The following is a 19,627-nucleotide window of genomic DNA, read 5'->3' on the forward strand; positions in this document are numbered from 1 at the left end:
AGAGAACCAGGGTCAGGCTGTGCCAGGTGACAAACATACGACGCCAAGGGTTGTGCACCAGACAGAATAACAAAAGATCCCCTGAGACCCGCAGGAACACCAGAGACAAATGCCTCTCCCCTTAACATGTCAAACATGACTTGGAGGAAATAAGTCTGATTGGCACTTAACGCTGGCAACTTTGGGTATGCTGGTGTCAATATCGACTTCAGTTCTGGAGGGAGATGGAGGAGGCATCAGCACTAGCACCATGCAAGGCGGCTCTGGCAAAGCCTGAGGCGGCAAATCCACTAGTTCCGGCTGCAGAGAGGAGGGCACAGCTGGAAGGTGGGCCCGTGGGTGGCTTACCTGTTGATTTCGACCTGTTGTACAAAGAAGAGTGGGTCGTATTTTTATGTGCCTTCTCTTTTCCCTCCAAGATTTAGGCAAGGAGCAAGAAAGAGAGGGTGACCTTTGATCTTGTTCTTGCTCTAAACTTCAACCCTGACCATTTACTACCCCTACAACCATCTTTAGCGCAAGTCATAAAAGCTTTACCTCCAGCTTCAATACGTTTGGGGCTCATGCAGAAACAGAGAGCACACAGCACAGAGTTGTGCTGGGAGTTGAGACACTGTAAACAGTTCTCGCGTGGAACAGTGACGGACATCTGTTCCTCACCCTTATGGCAGGTCTTAAACCCTGCCTTCTTAGGTGAGGACATGTCCGAGCGCTGCACCAAAAACTGTATGGAGGACAAAATCTTGAGGCGATAAGCTCCAGACCCACGTTGACAGGCATGTAAAAAACGGTACTGACGTCATGGCACCTGCTGTGCGCTTTATGGCCTAAGTGGCATCACCACAACTCAGTTGCTGGCATTGAGTTGGAGCCAGCAACCCCTGTCAGCACTGGAGAAATATGTCAGAAGTTTCTCAATCTAAATTAACACCTGGGATATTCAAAGGTGAGGAATTTGCAGGTAAGTATCCACCAGAAGCCTCGTTACCAAAGGAAAGTCGCTCTTTCTAATTACCAGTTTCTCTTAGCATGAGGATTGAGAACATAGATAAAATTCACTGGTTTTGTGAAATTATTCCAAACTGCTCAGGTCTCTACCCACCAAATAATGTTTTACTATTTTTTGGCATTTGTACAGCACTCATCACCAATGTTATGGCATCTTAGGTCATTCTGTATCGAAGCACTTTTTCATACGGACCTGGGAGTGCCATCAAACAATTGTTTTTTTTGGTGTTTGGTTATGTGTAGTTACTAGAGAATGTGTTCAGTCTTAGCTTAAAAGTGGTTTGCATAGGTTAGGGTGAAATTAAAATGATCTTGAAAGGTCTTTGCAGCATTTTACGTGTATTAAGGGGTGTACTAGAGGTATTTGCATTTTTCATTATTAGGTGGCCAATTGTCCACTGCTTAGCTGAAAGAAAGTCCTTTCTATATATGCATCACAATTTATGCTACAGTATAGTATATATATATATATGTGTGTGTGTGTGTGTGTGTGTGTGTGTGTGTGGATTATTATGCAATAGTGAGTGCAAGAGGCAGTGTGGGTATGTTTATATGCTCGTTGCATGTGTAGCTGTAGATAAATATACTCTGCATACTCCTGCCATCTACGGTAGGTCCAGACATCTATTTTTCTTCAAAGAAGTTTGTCTCAAGACCTCTTATGAGTTCACAGTTACCGTAAACTCTAAGACTGTCAAAATAGTACATCTTCTACAAAAAAATTCACTTAAATTGGTCTGTATTTCAATAACTGCACAGGTGAGTCTCTCTCTTTTTGTCCTCTGACCTGGCACAAGAAGGCTTTTTCCAAACATCCTCCTTGAATCAAAACCTGAATGCTTGCCTCATGGCACCTCCTGATAAAGAATTGAGAAAACTGACTCTGTGGGCTGGAAAGGTTTTGCTTCTGGCAGCCTGGACTTCCACACTGCTAATGCCACCTGCCTCCTGTGCAGGAATGGTCATGATTTGTGGGAATTGGAGAGTCTCTGTGAAAAGCTTGCCACACCACATCAAAAAACTGTTGAAAGACCAGATCAATGAGGGTTGAATATGTCCAAACAGATCTAGATATGTGGCTGGAATCTGAAGACACTGTTGCTTTGTCAATGGGCATGGGTGTTAATCGGGCAGGCACAGTTCGATCTGCTCCAGTGGCTATTCTGGGGACATCTGGTGTATACACACGAACATGTCTTTCGATTGTGAACAACTGTTTGGAAAGAAAGCAGTCTCCTCCCTAGAACCCTTAAAAATAGTAGAGCCACAGCTCACTCACTAGTTCTAGTTTCCCTTGCTCAACAATTCCACCAACAATTAAGAAAGCTTCTCAGCCTCTCCAGGGCATTAGAGCCCTGTGAGAGGCAACCTTCCCAACAGGTCTAGACTCCCCAGCAGCTCTACTATTCCTTTAAGGGCAGAGGCCGATCTCAGGGATGCCAGCAGCAGAGCTGATCTCCTCATCCTGCCTCAAAACCTTTGTAACTCCTACTTTGTGATGAATATATCTAACTGGAGATTCCTCACCTTCCAATGTTCCTTAGGAACCAATCTGAAGCCAGAAATTGTTTGTAGCAGTGCTCCTGCATGTCGCTAGGTTACGTTGTGCAGCTCAATCAATAAGTCAACCAGACTGTACTTAAAATGCAAGGAAACTACGTCGCCACAAAGCATCCTTTCCTCAGAATGGTAGGGAACTATGTCCCCACAAAAAAAAGACAAGATTCAAGCTTTGCTGCAACTCCAGAAAGCAGATTCCGGTCACAGATCTGCACGAGATGTGTTTTTTGGGAGTGGGCTCGGGGCAAAACTCTAAATCGTGTGATAAATGCTCATGCCCCAAAGGTGATTTGAGACCGGGAGGTGAAGATGTAAGTTGCCAATTACAAGAAGTAGTTGTAGCCTTTACTTAGATCCTACTCCTAGTCATAGACTTGGTTAGCGGCTCCCACAACCATTTTAAGTTTGCCAGTAAGTTGCCAGTCAAAACAAAAGCATAAAAAAGTAAAGCAGCACTCCAACCCTCCCTCCAATTTAACTTAAAGGGGAAAGCGTGAAGGCGTTGAGATGTCATTTGCACTCCTCAAGTCAACAGTCACCCAGGATGTTGATAACACCACAGCAAATCAAGGCCTTCAAAGAGGCCATGTTGCAAATGATCAGTGTGCTTCTGGCTCCCTATCCTGTGCCTTCAGGCCCCACTGGGACCACCAATCTGGTTACTAGTGGATCACTCGTTGGCCACACTCAATACAGACTTCTACTCTGACCCCATGATCCACATCAGTTCCTGCCACCCTGGTGGTGGTGCTGACACCATAAGATGATCCAGTGCCAATGCCCATGTCAGACCCGAAACCGACATCGACTTTAGCTTAATTGGTGTTGCTCTGCAAAATTACAAAAGCGTGACTGGTTGTCATGCTGTCTTATTCTAACCCTGTTCCTCTGCTGGTTTGCAGCTATTAGCAGAGGATTTATAATGTTTTTGGTTCTTCCTCTGACCCTGTGACTAAGCAGGGTGCACCCTAAGATATTGATGATGATGATGGTGAGGGAGATGGCTTGTTTGCCACTTATTATAGCAATGATGATTTATTCCTTGATTTACAGAATGCCCGTGGTCTTGGCACCCCTCCTGAGACATTGCTTGACAAGCCATATTGGCCACCAAAGGAAGAGAATGCTATATATTTGCATGGTGCTTTGGAGGGCTATGTGTGAGGTGCTAGAGTTACAGCTACCCTCCATGGGGACAAAAACAAATGTTTTTACTGAAATTTTATAGCTGGGGCCTGCAACGTCTGAGCCCTTACTTTAATTATGCCCTCACAGATTATTTGATGGCCACTGGTAGAAATTATGTTCTTGCCCTCCTGTGTACATGCAGATGTCCAGATGAGATAGATTGGCTGCTGGTGACATGGACTTTCTCACCAAGCACTCTACTCCAGAGTACCTTTTTGTGCACGTTTTGACCAGTAAATTGAATTATAATTCGTTTCCCACCACTCCCTTGGCTAGAGAATCTAAAATGATTGACTCTTTTGCAAAACATATGTTTTCTTCAGCCTGTCTGGCATTGTGGTCTGTAAATGGAGTCTGTCAGTTGGCCTGATAAACCCATGTCCATGGCCAGTGAGGTCTTGCCAGCAGTGCCAGAGGTTCTTAGTGTCTCTTTGGCTCAGACAGGACATGATGGGGAAAATATAGCCAAACATGTTATCTGCGTAGGTTTAGATGCCATGAATTGCCTTGCAGGAAAGTTGGTACCTGTGTGGTCTTTCATCAACATGCCTGGATAAGGTCCACTGGGTTCTTCGTCAATGTACAGGCATCACTGATGGGCATTCTCTTTGATGGGTTCTGCTTCTTCGGTGAGAAGGAAGACTCCGCTTTGGAACACTCTAAAGACAGTAAAACTACAGCGCATCCCTCAGGGATGTTTGCCCCTGCTAAACAATTCCCATATGAGGTTTGGAAATTTATGGGCTGCTTCAGAGGGCTGGTGTTTAGACAGAGCTAGCCTTCCCATCCAGTGATTCAACAGAGAGCATAGTATTTCCAGGGCCGTGAACATGGATCAGGCAGGCATTGTGCAGGACAGCAATGGACCAGTATTTCAAATGCTGCGCCCATTCTACAGCAACCACCAAAATTACTTTAGTATGCCTCCAGTGGTGCACACCCAGCCAGTGGGAGGGAGGATACAGCACTTCCTTCCGGGTTGGCGATCTGTCACAGCCAATAGATGGGTCTGGCAAATTATTTTGAAAAAATATTGCCCCATGTTTTCTTTCCTCCCCACCTTTAGTGCCACCAAGATTTCCTGCAGTTCATGGCGTGCCAAGAGCATTTTAAGTTTGCTGTGCTCCCTTTTGGCTTCACTGCGTCATTTGGTTGATAATGAAAGTGATGACGGTGATAGCTGCCAATCTTCGGAGGATGTACGATTCTGTCCCTCGATGATTGACTGGCAGACCTTTTGACATTACTAGGTTTCACCAAAAAACAAGCTGAAAGCCCACCTGATCACTGTTAGTAGCTTCCATTTATTGTGGCAATCCTGGATCAAATGGAGTTAAGGGCTTTCCCTCCATTGCAACTGGTACTAGACATTGGACTATGATCTTGATATTTCAGGTGAGAGTGGCTTTGAGGCTTCTTAGCCTTGTGCATCAAACACGTTAGGTGGAACATGCGAGCACCTCAGTGGAACTTGAAGTCTGGGTGAGCATAAGATCGAGACTGCCTTTCTGACACTATCCAAATCTTGCAGGAAGCAGCTCGAGATCTGCAGTGGTGGCCAACCAACCACAATTTGTCCAATGGCAGGCCAATTTTGCTACTCCACCTGGAGCTTCCAGTGATGACAATTGCATCACTGCTCAGTTTGAGGACTCTAGTCTCTAATGGAGGGCCAGCTCAACATCAGTCTAATGGAGCTGTGGGTCATTTGTCTGACCCTGAAGGCCTTCCTGCCTGCCTTTACGGCGAGGCTGTTGCAGGTTCTCTCAGACAATGGTGGTGCTGTAATTAGAAGGACAGAGTGGGGTCTTGGGTCGTGTGCCAGGATGCTTTGCTTCTCTGGAAGTGAATGGAGTTCCAGGGCATCTTTATGGTCACCAATCACTTGACAGGGTCCCTTCACTCCACAGTCTCCTACCTATGCAGGCTTTTCCTTGCCGATCACATGTGATGCTTAGATTCTGAGGTGGTGCAGGGCATCTTCCAGCAGTGGGTGGAACCCTGTCTAAAGATTTTTGCCTCTCTTGAGAATGCAGTTTTAACAATTTGGCATGTTGGAATTTCCACAAGAACATTTGTTAGTAGACTCATTCCAGCTGGAATGGAACACAGAACTCCCATATACACTACTAGCACTTCCTCTCTTGCCCAGAGTTTGGAAGAAGATCTAGAATGATCAGGCCCAAGTCATCCTGGAGGCCCCATATTAGACCAGAAGAATGTGATACCGGGAAATCCTGAGCATAAGCATGTGTCCTCTTGTGAGACTGCCACTTTGGGTGTTATTTCTTTCTCAACAGTTGCGTGTGCCCTCCACCCAGATCTATGCATCTTACACCTACATGCATGGAAATTAAGCAACTGCAATTGACTGCATTTGATTTGCTGACTGAGGTGATAGATGCCCTTGCACGAAATCCATTTATGCTGGGAGCTGGGACAAATGTATGACTTGGTACAGAGCCCGGACAGCAGGCCCCTAAGAGACAAAGCTGTTGGATGTCATTTTATTTGTTTTGTTTTTACTCCTGGAAGGCCTGCAGTGGGACCTTTTAAAGTTTATTTCTTAGCACGTTTGACTTTTTCACGTCCTTGTTTATAATAAAATGTAACAAAGGTTTTACACGCATGTTTCCTCTTAATTGCATCAGTTCGTCGCATGAGTGAACTATAGGCACTGTCAGTGCAACTGCCTTTTTCCCCAGACAAATTAATGCCGAGACTCATGCGGCCTTCTTACCTAAAATTGTCATTTCTTTACATGTTGGACAATCCATCAATCTACCAGCTTTCTTTACTTCATTGGTTGAAGCCTAAAAAAGCTGCAAGCTTTTACATAGATCGCACCAAGGATCACAGAGTGGACAATCAGCTTTTTTGGGGGTTCTCCACAGCAAAGGGAAGGCTGTGCAGAAGAGAACCTTGTCAAGGTGGTTAGTCCTCTGGATTAACACCTGCTACGCACCAGCTAAGAAGCAGCCCCAATGGTCTGAGAGCGCATTCTGTCACGGCCAAGGCAGCTGCGTTGGCTCAAGAGGTACCTTTGACATCTTTCAGGCAGCGATGTGGGCCTTGGTGCATACGTTCATGAAGGATTACTGCCTTGACAGCCAGGTACAATGGGAAGAACACTTCGCCTGCTCAGTTCTTAAAGACTTTTTGGTCTGAATCCATTCCACAGAACCACCTTGGTGAGGTTCTGCTTTGATTTTAAGGTGAAGCAGGCCATTTTTGGTGGATACTCTGTCTAACCGCAGATTCCTCACTACACTCTCGCCTCTCCATTTTGTGAAGTGGCCTCTTTTTAACACCCAGAAATACCACAAGTTAGTACTGAGCACTCTGTATCCAACAAATGTTCACACTCTGTATCTGAGGACGTGGAAAAATAAAAGACCAGGAACTGACGTCAGCATGCAAACACTCTGCTCCGTCACTTCCGGGGCTGTATGGAGGTTATGCAAAGGTGAATGACACAAGCAGCTAGGGGAGCACTACTAGAAAAAACTTTTCAAGTCCAGGCTGGAGGAAAATCGAAGGTGAAGATTCTGTGGTTATATCCACCAGAAAGAGTGTTACCAAAGGTAAGTAACTTGGTCATCAAAACATCATCTCCTTTTACTGGGAGGGTCTCCTGCCTTTCCACCAATTAGGAATGAAGAATTGATGGGTCATTCAGCCAACCCGATAGGGCTATGCCCTACACTTTTTCCTTCTCCCTAATGGCCACCCTCCTTCTGCCAGAATGTGCTCTCTGGCATACTCCTGAATTTTGGAGGTGGGTGCCCTTGCTTTGCTGAACAAAGGGACCATAGAAATGGTGTCTAAGGAAGAGAGAGGCATTGCATATTATTGCTTTTACTTCTTGGTCCACTAGAATGACTGAGATCTGAAACTCATCCTGCATCTTCACCTTTTCAACGTGTTCATTCAGCAAGACAAGTTCAAGATACTATCCCTGATCCAACTCTTAATAGACCTGAATGCAGGAGACAGTTTGACATCCGTGCAGCTCCAAAACGCCTGTTTTCATCTGCCCATCCTGCATGCCCACAGACGCTACCTGAGGTTTACGGTGGGATCACAGAAATATCAGTTCGCTATTCTACCATTTGGGAAGATGATTGCTCCCTGCATCTTCAAGGAAGTAACTGTGGTTGTGACAGTTTCACTGTGAAGGTTGTGAATCCATGTATTTCTAAGTTTTAACTACTGGTTAGTGAAAACAGATGCCCTGGCACTAGTCATAGAATAACTTCAGCAAACTATACTTTAGAACCTGTTTTTTATATATGTGTTTGGTAGTTATATGGCGAAAACCTGCACAAAAGGCAGTGGAGTTCTGCACATGGTCAAAGATAAGCATACAGTCAACAAGGGGAGAGGAAGCTGGGTTTTAGATGGTTAATGCATTGTGATTTAGTGTTCTTTAAAGAGGTGAGTCTTCTACTCTTTCCTAAATCGGAATGCATTGGGGTGGTCCTGATGGATACTGGGATGTTGTTCCAGATCCTGGGTGCATTGATGGAAAAAGCCAGTAGCGTTTCACCTCTCTTCAATGCACAACGGTTGCTGTGTGCAGCGCCACCCTTTTTAGGGTGGCTCTGCACACAAGAATCATTAATGCCTTTCCCCTCCTCTCCTGGCGTCATGAATATTCCGTAGATGATTTTGAGGTTTCTGATGGATATTTCTATCAGCAGATTCCTCACCTGTTGAATATTTCCAGGCATCAAACTGAATCCGGAAACTTCAAAGTGCTCATGCCGCCGGTAGGGAGCGCTGACTTCGTATCGAAGCTGTAAGTGGTGCCAGATGATATACAGAAGCTATAAAACTTTGGTTCAGCTTTTCCTCGCCTATGATGCAGATCTGAAGCTCTTATCTCTGAGTATTGAGTTTTTTCACAGACAATTTATTTTCCAAATAAACGCATGACCATGCCTTCCCTCAAGAGATCTGGGTTGAAACCCTGTAGGGATTGCAGATCCCCACTCCGTCTGCTTCTGTTGCCTTGGTTCGGACAATGGCTTCAACTCCTGTGACTCCTTCTAGAGCATGTACTCAAGGCCATCAAGGAGGTGAAACTCTTCATGGCCGGGGCATGGGACGAGCAGTGCAGTCAACACCCTCCAGACCTCACTTCAGGTCGCAGTCTTCACACTCGCCAGACAAAAAGCACAAGAAACATTCTAAAGGTAAGTCACCTCAATGCCCTCCGACTCCGAATGCACCTGCTCTGGTGATTCTACTGGACCCAGCCCCGGAACCATTTAGACCTTCACTGGAACCATCCTTGTACTTTCCAGATCAATCTGCACTGGGGCTGTGTCTCCCGGCAGTTCTGGCTTCTACCCTGGCCTTCCCTAAGTTCCTGGCTGCAGGTTCTAGCCTGGTGGCATTTCTTAATGTCATGTACTCTATTTTCACCAGGACACGTGCTGCCGCCTGCACACCTTTGGACCCCATTGCATCTTATGGCCCCCTATAGTGTGCCTTTAGCTCCAATGCCGTTTTGCTCCATTCCATCTTGACCTACGCTGACTCGTTTATCCAGTCCGGCTCTCAGATACTTACTGCTGCCTTCTCCTGCTACATGGCTGGCCCCAACTCCACCAGCGCAGTCACCACTTCCATCTCCGGTCTCTGAGCCAATCCCTGAAATTTTGCCTCAAAGGAATTGGCACAGGGAAGCACAAAAAACAGTTTGAGGAAGAAGAGTGCCAAAATATAATACATGATCTATCTGTATTGGATTCAGACCCCTTGAATTTATACACCTTGGGTGGCGATAGCAATGACCAGGGACAAAAATTTGCAGGCCTTTTTTCTGCAAAGGATGTTGTGAAGGATGTGTGTCTGCCCAGGTTTAGGGTAGGGAGAGAGGGGTATTGTAAATACCACATCCCAGACTAGGACACTAAATAGAGGAGATATTACCCCAGAGACGAAGGCCCCCATGAGAAGCAGATATTCCCTAAGGTCAACACTTGGAAGGGTGGTTGAATTAGGAGGCATCCATGATAAGGGGAAGGAGACGACCAGAGCCACTTTGATGAGAAAGGTACAGCTAGCTAACTTTATCTTTCTTATTACAATAATATCTACACCTCTGATTTAGACACACTTGCCTTCCTATCTCCCACATCCCTTCTCTTTCCTCCACTTGTTTCCCCCTCCTCATTCTGTTTTTGTATGTATTGAATCTATTCCTACTGTAACTGTAGAACCAACTTTGGTGCAGTGGTGCGACTTGTTTAAAGGTTTTAAGTTTTTCTTACTGACATTAAATCAGGACGAAACAGATTACCTTAAATAGATTTCTCTAGCAATCATGCTTAAAGATATCAGTTCGAGGGCTGAACGCCTTCCAGATCATACTAAAATCTTTGACAGGGTGAAGATCTATGTAGAGGCTCTACACAGATGACATTAGTGTATAACTTTAAAATGTAGGCTTGTAAACTCTGGTGAAATTACTGTATCACAATAAATTGTAGGCAGGTTACTTAATTGAGCTTCTCTTTATTTTATTTTAAGGGTCAGAGAAGCTGCAATGACCAGTCTAATGGAGATCACTCTTTTATTAGTACAGAACCAACCAGAACTCATCGATCCTGACATGTAAGTTCATAACATTACTTGTATTAGTAACATATACCATCGCCATTACTGTGCATGAATATCATTGTACAAATAAATTAACTGTAGCAATTGCACATTTATGGTTAGGTCTGTGATTTTATTTGTTAGCAAACTTTGCACTGCTTTTTGAGCCTCCTCTTAAATCACAGTTGATTTAGAAGTACCAACCCCTCAGTTTCTTTTTTCCTACTGACAGGTCTTTGAAATACAGCTGGACCTAGATTTCCTGTTTTTTCAATTTGCTTATTCTTGTTCTTTGAGAGCATCACTTCTCATCCAATACCTATATTGTATGACATAATCTGGTGTGGCTTGGCCTGTGACTCGGTTCTATAACTATGTCAGAAAAATGTAATTTCTTTTTAGAGATGGGTAACAAAACAATGGCAGTAATGGAGATGTTCACCTGTTCATACCTTGTTTGCTAAAGGGCAGGGCTACCTTCAATCTTCCAATCCCTCAGTCCCCAAAAAGCGGGGTTGGGTTAACCAGAAATTGAGCCGCTCATATTTGCATGTCTTATCTCAGACAAAGCTGAATGGTATGAAAGATCCAACAGAAAAGCTTTCTGATCATTACTAAGATCACATGGCAGAGGATTAGGAATAGCATACATAATATGGTAGTAGGATGGGACCAGATAACATCTTCAAGTAACCTGTAGTATCTCGGTGTTGAGGTGATGTTGTAAGCAATCGAAAAGTAGACTTTGGTTGGCTCGGAACTGGCACGTTATGCTTGGGGAATGTAGGAGGCTGGCTTAGTATATGGTGCTCACTTATGTAAGTGCACCCTGCACTAATCCAGACAACCCTTATGGGGATTTTAGTGATCTTAGACAACCTTAGAAAGCTGTATTAGTGGTAGCTGCGGAGAGCAGCCTTCAGGCTTAGTCCAGAAGGAGAGTAAAGCAGCTAGTTTTACCATACTAATCACATTGTGTAGGTTAAGTGAAAAAGAACCACACAATGTATTTATAAAAATATGTATTTATTATAAACACTCACGAACACATTGCAACATCTCCTACCTGGAGATATAATCACAATACACACAATACTTTAGTAACAGAACATGTAAGTAGCACAAATACGCAGTGGTCTCCAGGGGGAGAACAAACCATATACTAATAAAGTGAAATGCAAACCAAGACCTAAGTCGAGACTGGGCCCAGAAGATGTAGAAGAGCAAGGTACCCAAGGAACCACCCAAGGTAAGTAACCAGGAACCCCACGGAGGCCGTGTGCAGAGTGGGAACACGACCACATGCTCAATACAATTCAATCGTTGGGTTGGAATTGCACTTGTTAAGAAGAACAACCCTTCCCAGAGGACCCTGAAGAAATACCGTGGAAGATGGAAGGTTGGAGAGTCACCCCACCCGTTGTTTTGTAGTTCCTACAAATCTAAATAGGATCTACGCGTTTAGACAACATAGACTGTGGGATTGTTGTCCAGACTGATTCCAGACACCCTCACCGGGTATGTTTGCCTGTATACCAGCTAGCTCACAGTGCCACTAGAAACGCTTCTTACCAAGGAGAGAATATGTAAGACCTGGGGTCTCCAGGCCCTAAGGGGGTAACGTGACACGAGCGGCTGGGCACCCAAAGGCCTGTGTGTTAAGCGACCATACAACACACGCATCCTCTGAAGCAGTAAACGCACACAATAATGGACGCCACACAATAAGGTGAATGCAAATTAATCAGATTTTATCTAATCAAAGGAGCACATACGGTAATCTTGGAGGGCAATGTATCTTAACTTGTACACATTCACATTTGCATTACAGCTTCTCATTACCTGTACAGTTTAACATGTGTATTCCAGCATCTCATTACCTGTACGCTTTAACATGTGCATTACAGCATCTCATTACAGTTACCTCAGCAATCCCTGCAGTATGAACTTCCCTAGTGCTGCGGGCCGGGGCCTGCACACGTGGCGCTACTGGTGTCTACGAAGAAACAAAGGCACATGAGCATAACTTGCGGTCGTATAATGTTTGCCTAGCACCCTGAGCATAAGCGTTGTTGGTACAGGAAGCGCCTTGCACTTGGGACCTCCACTGGCGCGTGGAGCGCTTGAGACCACAGACTGAGGTTACCCACTAATTGGACTTAGCACGCTCTGAGTGCTTGTGAATGCAACACATGGGGTCAGCGCTCCTTAGACTTAGAACGCATGGCGTACCGGTGAATACACAGGTATGATCAGCGCTACTGAGACATAGAACGCATTGAGCACTGGCGAATGCAAATGGATGATCAGCGCTATCTAGGCATAGAACTCACTGAGCACTGTTGAGTACAAAGGAATGATCAGCGCTACTGAGACATAGAACGCATTGAGCACTGGTAAATACATTCGGACAATCAGCGCTACTCAAACATAGAACGCATTGAGCACTGTTGAATACAATTGGACGATCAGCGCTACTCAAACATAGAACGCATTGAGCACGGGTGAGTCCTGCGAACGGCAGTCCCCAGGAGAGGGTAATCCCACGGAGGGGAGACTCACAATTACGGCGGGAAATCCCACGGAGGGGGGAAAGTCACAGTCTCTGCATGCGGTGTCGTTCCCACTTGGCAGGGGGCGCACCGGGCCTTCCCACGACTCCCGGGGAGCAGGGGGGGCGAGTCTCAGGCCGCCACATGGCCGCGCTACCTCCCAGCCCCCGGGGGTTACCTTGGTCTCGTCGCTCGGTTCCGCTCCGGGCCCTTCTTCCGATGCGCGCAACGGCGCGGGACACTCCCGGACACTCGCTCTTCCTTCTGACGCTGCGACGGCAGCGGCGGGGCCCCGGGCTTCTCCGCAGGCCCCGACTTGGCACTGACACTTCCCTGAGGCCTACGGGCCGCGGCGGTGATCGCGTTGCGGGTCCTCACATCAGGGGGGGGGTCACAAATTAAGCGGGAGCTCGGCCAGCTCTGCGCTTGACAGCAGATCCGCACAGGGGGTCACAGGTCAGGTCTGGCAGCGCAGGAAACACAGCACCAGTACCTGGTCGATCCCCAGCAGTCAGGCAATCAGTTGTTTCACGAAGTTACAATATTCGCTTTGGCATGAAGTTTCAGAATGTCGCTTCCGCAGTTTCAATATTCAGTCTTTGTGGCGCAGATGATACTGGCGCCCTTGGGGTTCTGTTCCTTGGGGGGTAGGGGATGAGTTGGCGACTAGGTCCTTCCTAGTCAGGCTGGGCAGAGGTGTCCTGGGTCCTCCTACTGCTGGGCAAGATCAGTGGGTTTCACAGGGTCCCTCACTCACTTAAGAGGCAGCACCTAAGCCCTGTCACTCTCAGAGGCATAAGTCCCTGGCTAGGCCCTACCGCCTACACTCCTGCGTGGATTCTCCAACTCTGCTTTACCCCACTGGCCAACTGACTGGAAAAAGTTCCCTCCCTCACTTATGTATCCCTAGGTCAGGTGACCTCTAGCCAAGGCGGCAAAAGTAAAAACCACACCTCCCTTCTAGAAGGTTCCAGCACATTCCAGGAGCTTCCCCATTCTACCTATGGGACAAAAAAGGCGGGCTAGTGTCGCAACATTGTTGTGGGGTTCCAGCCAGCTCCTGGCAGCTAGGGTGCTACTATGAAAGACCACTCTGCAGTAGCAGGGGTCTGTGGCAGCCATCTTGGGAGAAGGGAGCACCTGCACCTGAACACTGGTTGGCAATGAAAAGGCGCCCGGAGACCTAAGTCCAACATCAAAAATGAGGGTGGAAAAAATGAGGCACGATCAAAAATAGATGGGGAGACCACCCTAGGGCTGACAGGTCCAACAGAATAGTTCTTGGCAACTATTGAACAGGACAACTCTGTCCCATCAGGGATTGTGGAAACAGTGTGATACTTTTTGCTCAGTCACTCGTGCTCACTTTGTCTCAGAGAGATACACAGAATAAATGGTGGGGACGTTTTCAATAAGCATTTATTGAACCAGCGTCATTCTAGTGTAAAATAGGTGTGCTGAGACAACCATAAGACAGAAAACCGATATAAATGATTATAAGCACCAACAGAGTAAAAGGATGGTAGATTTCTACAATAGTGCTAAAACAATGAATACAGGCAGGTATAAAAATACATGACAGTAATAATGCGTACTCCTATGATGCGACCCTAACTAGATGTACCCAAGTGTACCTAGCATGTATGTAGGTGTAGAACCAAGAATCCCTCTAGGATAAAGTAGACCCCATTACCTGAAGTGAGAGACTGTGGGAACCTGTCTTGGTCTTGAGATGGACGCCCCGTAAGGGATGTCAGACCACTGCGAGCTGGAATGTCTGTGTGCAGGAACCTCAGCGTCTTCCGTCAGTGTGTCAGCATGGAAGTCCTTTTTCTCCTCTCCCTGCCTCAGCAAAGATATGGTGTTTATATACCCAAAGTGGTACCCTCAGGGGATAACCTTGCTGTGTCATGTTGGACTTAGGATGACGGAAGGAATGACCGTTATAGATAGTTATCATGCAGGAGATGGTAGTCCTGCTGAGTTTCCAAGAATCCTCATGCATAATGAATGAGGCTAGTTTTCAAAGAAAACCCCACGTCCTGTTAGCAGTACTGTAACAAGGTAAACGGTCAGTCCCAAGAACCATTATGTAGTGTAATGGACAATTGTAAGGTAGTGGTTAAAGATAGGAATAATGGCGCCACTCAGGAAATTATCATATGGGTATGTATATTTTGTAAATATTGATAACGGTGCTGTAGGGTGAGGAACACCACTGATCCCCCCAGAAGATTACCAGCCGTAGCTAGCAGCAATAAGAAAGATTATCCCCAGCACACGTAGACAGTTTTCACAGATAATATAATTGCATACTGTAAGCAACAATTAAATATAGATGAGTACAAATTGATGACTTTTTTTACCTTCTTTATTGTCAACTTCTTCTGACTGCCTACCAGCCGACACGTGTTTCGTCGCTAATGGGCAATCTCCCGCGACTTTATCAAGGCTGTGTAAAATAAACAAAACAAACAATGTACCCACCTTCCAAAGTAATTGGTGTGCATAAAACTGATAACATAATGCTGCTTAATAAGTGCTTAACATGTAATATAGGTGCAAAAGGCTGAAATGACGTGGTAGGCCAAAATACCAAATAGATCGGGCAAAGTAGCCAAAGCAACTATCCAAGAGATGGAAAAGAGAATCCTTAAATATTGCAGTGGGTTCGCGATTTCCCCGTGACACGAGCATCTAACGAATTATGTGTATGAAACAAAGTTAACAATGTGCGGTAGACAACACCCACCTATATACCAAAGTGAGTGATACGAGTGCAAATAGAGTTCCGTCAACTTAAATACATACCTCTGTCTTTCTTGAAGTGACCTGAAAATATGTGGAAAAAATTAATTAAGATAAAATATTTGTGGATGGAAAGGTTATGTGTGGGTTTGTGACGCCTGAGAAAAAACTGTCCAAGACCTACTTGTATTGTGGTGATATTTCCAACCCACAAAGAGGGGTTCTGTTCTTCACGACGTCTCAATAGTGTAATATTAGGTGCCCTCGGGTCCAGTTATGTCCCTGTAGGCAGGATTCAATATATCCTAAAATTGATATAAAAAGGGTGTATCAGCAGTCTGTCTCGGACGCATTGTTTGCCTAAGCATGAACCTAAACCGAGTGAATGGAGCAACTTATGGAAATACATATGGCAGTATTTGCACAATATACTTATCTAATTGATTCATAATAAGTAAAAAAGTGCTTTGGGAGAAATAGCCAATGTCAACTAGTCGTTCCATGTCTCTAATGACAATTAGCTACGTGTATATACACGTTCCATGTCATTAGAGACATGGAACGACTAGTTGAGATTGGCTATTTCTCCCAAAGCACATGTATATGGCTGGGTCCAAACTGAGATGGCATGCTGGGCAAAAGAACTATGGGTTGGAATGCTACTCCAAGTAACTGCCAAGGGTTAGACCAGGCTTCTCAGACTAGTTTTTGAGCTAGTAGTTGCTCTCTGGATAACTACAGAGAGCTATCCTGTGGGTAGCCCAGCCTATTAAATCAGAAGCTTTTGCTTGGTTGAATCAATGTATGTATAGCAGAATTGAAAAGCATGTATTCGAGACAAAAACGTGTGTATTTTCAGAAATCATAAGCTGATGTTTGGAGACAAATGGTTGAAAATCCAAAATATATTTCAAGCTGATATTTGAGGAAAATTATTGCTATTACTAATATCTTAGTGTCAGAGGTATTTTAGCTATGATTGTTATGTATTAACCATATAGAGGCATTCCACTTTGACAAAGTCTTTTGTATATTGCTGCTGGCAACCATGCCAAGACTGAGGCGATAACTACTCCTGTTGCGTAAGTTCCAACTTTGGTGTTACTGTACAATGTGGGCTTTCCCATCCACAGGTGACTTGGGTGAACTCTGTTCAGTGCACCAGAGATTTATCTGAAAGACGTATTATTGTAGCCACACAAAGCACTATTCAATGTGTCATTGACATAAAAGTGTTGCTTTTGGGTTACTAACAATCCCATAAAGGGATCAGGGGCACCGTGGAAACAGCAACACACCTTGTCTTGTTGTTCACAGCATCACACACACAGTACTAAGAAGAATGAACACTTTTAAGTTAAAAGTATTTATTACCACAGAAGCAATATGTTTTTCAGTACATCTAAAAAGCTACACAGAGTATTATAAAAACAGCAAGAAAGCATGTTATAAATAGCAAGAATAAAATCTAGCATTGTAAAAAATGTCATTTAAACTGTCATCTAGAACCTAACACCCTAATGTTTACTTCTATGCGCCATACTAAAAGAGCGTTGGAGGCAGAACAACTTGCAGTATAGAGTTTCGTAGGGAGATGAGACATATTACATACCTTGGTGACAATAAACACTGTCTTTATCAGTGGAGGTGTAACACACTGTGGTCACCTTCCTCAAGAATTCATCTTTTGCGGCTTCAGGCGCGATGTAGCAGCCGTGAAGTTGGCTGGCAGTAGGTGAGACTGTATCTGACAGAATCACGGGCCACAATCTGGGCAAAGAACCTCTCCTGACAAGTGGTCGTCCTTATATACTAAATCTTATCAAAAATTGGAATTTCTGACATAAGTTCAAAAATGTCTGACATAGATTATGTGCATCAGGGTCATCAAGGTAAGCATCTCAGATGTTTCCTTCCGAGCATATCAGCTAAAAGGACGTCAATTCAGACTACACTATTCTGTTTATATGTCTGTATGTGTTCTTAATTTATCTTGACATAGTGGAAAGTAGTCATCTGACCCAGACAAATGTAAATGATTGATGTATCTGTGTCCTCATTTGAACGGCTTGACGCTTCCAAAGTTCTTAGAAAGATAAGGTCAGTCAACATCTGTGTCTGGTAGCAGACATGACAATTATTCTGCAAAAATCGGCAAAGATGGCAACTTCCATTGTTTGAGAAGGGGAAGATGGTGACCTCCATTAGCCAAGATTGAGTCTGGCCTGTGTAAGATGGAGTCTGACATTAGGAACTTTACATCATCTGTGGCATGTACGTCTGAATGTGACGACATAGGGGCCTATTTAAGTCATACGAATTCATATAATATATAGGAACTCCTATGCTCTCAAGTTACTGAGCTCTAAAATACCTAAACTAAGTGTATAAAATATATTAGAAAGCATTCAATAGCCAACATGTAATGAAGCATAAATCAAATGCAATTAATACAGCATATATGTAAAAAATGCATGGGTGAAATATTTCATAACTATATCAGTGAAGCCTTGTGTTGTTTCAAATGATTAATATCATTTAGAATGTTGTATATGCGTTAATGATTCAAACATATCAGTGAATATATGAATAGGCCAAATTCAAATATGCAGTAAAAATAAAAAACAAAAACTTAAAAAAAAGACTTATAAAAAGAATATAGTTCCTTCAGGCTTTTGTGGTATATTTGCTAAATTTTTGCTGTTGATCGACTTACTTGTTTAGTTCATTCCTCGTCAGAGGACATGTCAACATCTGAGGACGTACACGCAGCATATGTGTAATCTTTACGAAAACCATACAGATCATGTTCACAGTCAATAGTCTGTGTATTTGAAGGATCAGCAATTGGTTGCTCATCTTGGGCACTCAATGGTAGTTACGGCTCCCAGGAGGCTCGAAAGATAACAGCGCGTCAAGCCACTCATCAAGAGCTGCCTCTGGTGATGTTGCTCTGTCAGAGATAGCATCCTGTAGAAGAAACAGATGCATTGCTCGGCTTTGTTTCTGGGGCTCATGCAGAGGTTGATTGACTGCTTCCATATCGAGAAAAACCACTGGGGGTTCCTCCTTTAATATCGTTTGTACGATATCAGCAAAATGTGTTGGGTACTGCATATTTAACAGCCTTTGAATTTCTGAAGTCAAAGGGAAATCTTTTTGTAACAGAACAGACAGTAGTTTGTTCAGACCACCAAACACATAGATTTCATGCTTATACTAGGCCAAGGGATGTTCCTAATAATATTTCTAGATGGAGGATACAAGGCCCTGTCTCAACACTGTATTGTTTCTGAAACTGTTATCAGGTACTGCTGGTCGGGTTTCAACCCACAGCGAGTAAAATTTGTAAAACAATAAATGAGAGCCGTTATTCAAACGTTCATGATGTGTGGGAATGAATGCACTGGGGAAAACAGATAGAACATAGCTTACCCCTGGCATCAAAGTGTTACACCTTCTGTTCAATGATACGGTGTCATAAAGAAGGTAGTGTCCAAGTGGATTTCTACAATCAATTTGCTGCACTGATATACACGGTGTAATTTTTATGTAAACAGACATAGGAAGACGGGAACTGAGATTTATATTTATGACAGTTGTGAAAATGAAAGCTTGTAATGGGCCATTAAATAATACAGGGTATGAGCCAGGTAACGGAGTGTCACTCTTTTTAGCCATTGTTTTTTTAAAAATAAGATCTCTTTACTGGCTGCTTTAACAAGTATTAGATAATAAGTTATTATCACACCACGAAGAACAGTGGAACATTTTGCCTATTAACAAGCCCATACTTAACCCAATGCACCTTACAAGTCAAACCCCACCCCCCAACCCGAACTTAGACCAGGCAGCTGGCCACCATCATTCTGCAATTGCATATGTCGCCAGGAACTCTCTCCCGCAATCTGAGTCCGGCTCAAGCACAGTTTACTGGTTGGGGGCTTATTGCTCCAGCCCAT

At 44.4% G+C, this 19,627-nt stretch overlaps 1 protein-coding gene across 1 annotated transcript in view; it reads left to right on the forward strand.

Moving 5' to 3' along the window:
* TBCD (tubulin folding cofactor D) overlaps positions 1-19,627 on the forward strand; it is a 2,329,415-nt gene that overhangs the window by 1,858,569 nt on the left and 451,219 nt on the right. Inside the window, exon 31 of the mRNA XM_085616794.1 lies at positions 10,297-10,380. Coding sequence (XP_085472920.1) covers positions 10,297-10,380 — 84 coding nt within the window. The remainder of the gene's footprint in view (positions 1-10,296; positions 10,381-19,627) is intronic.

Source organism: Triturus cristatus, chromosome 7, assembly GCF_964204655.1.
Source record: "Triturus cristatus chromosome 7, aTriCri1.1, whole genome shotgun sequence".
Classification (NCBI taxonomy): Eukaryota; Metazoa; Chordata; class Amphibia; order Caudata; family Salamandridae; genus Triturus; species Triturus cristatus.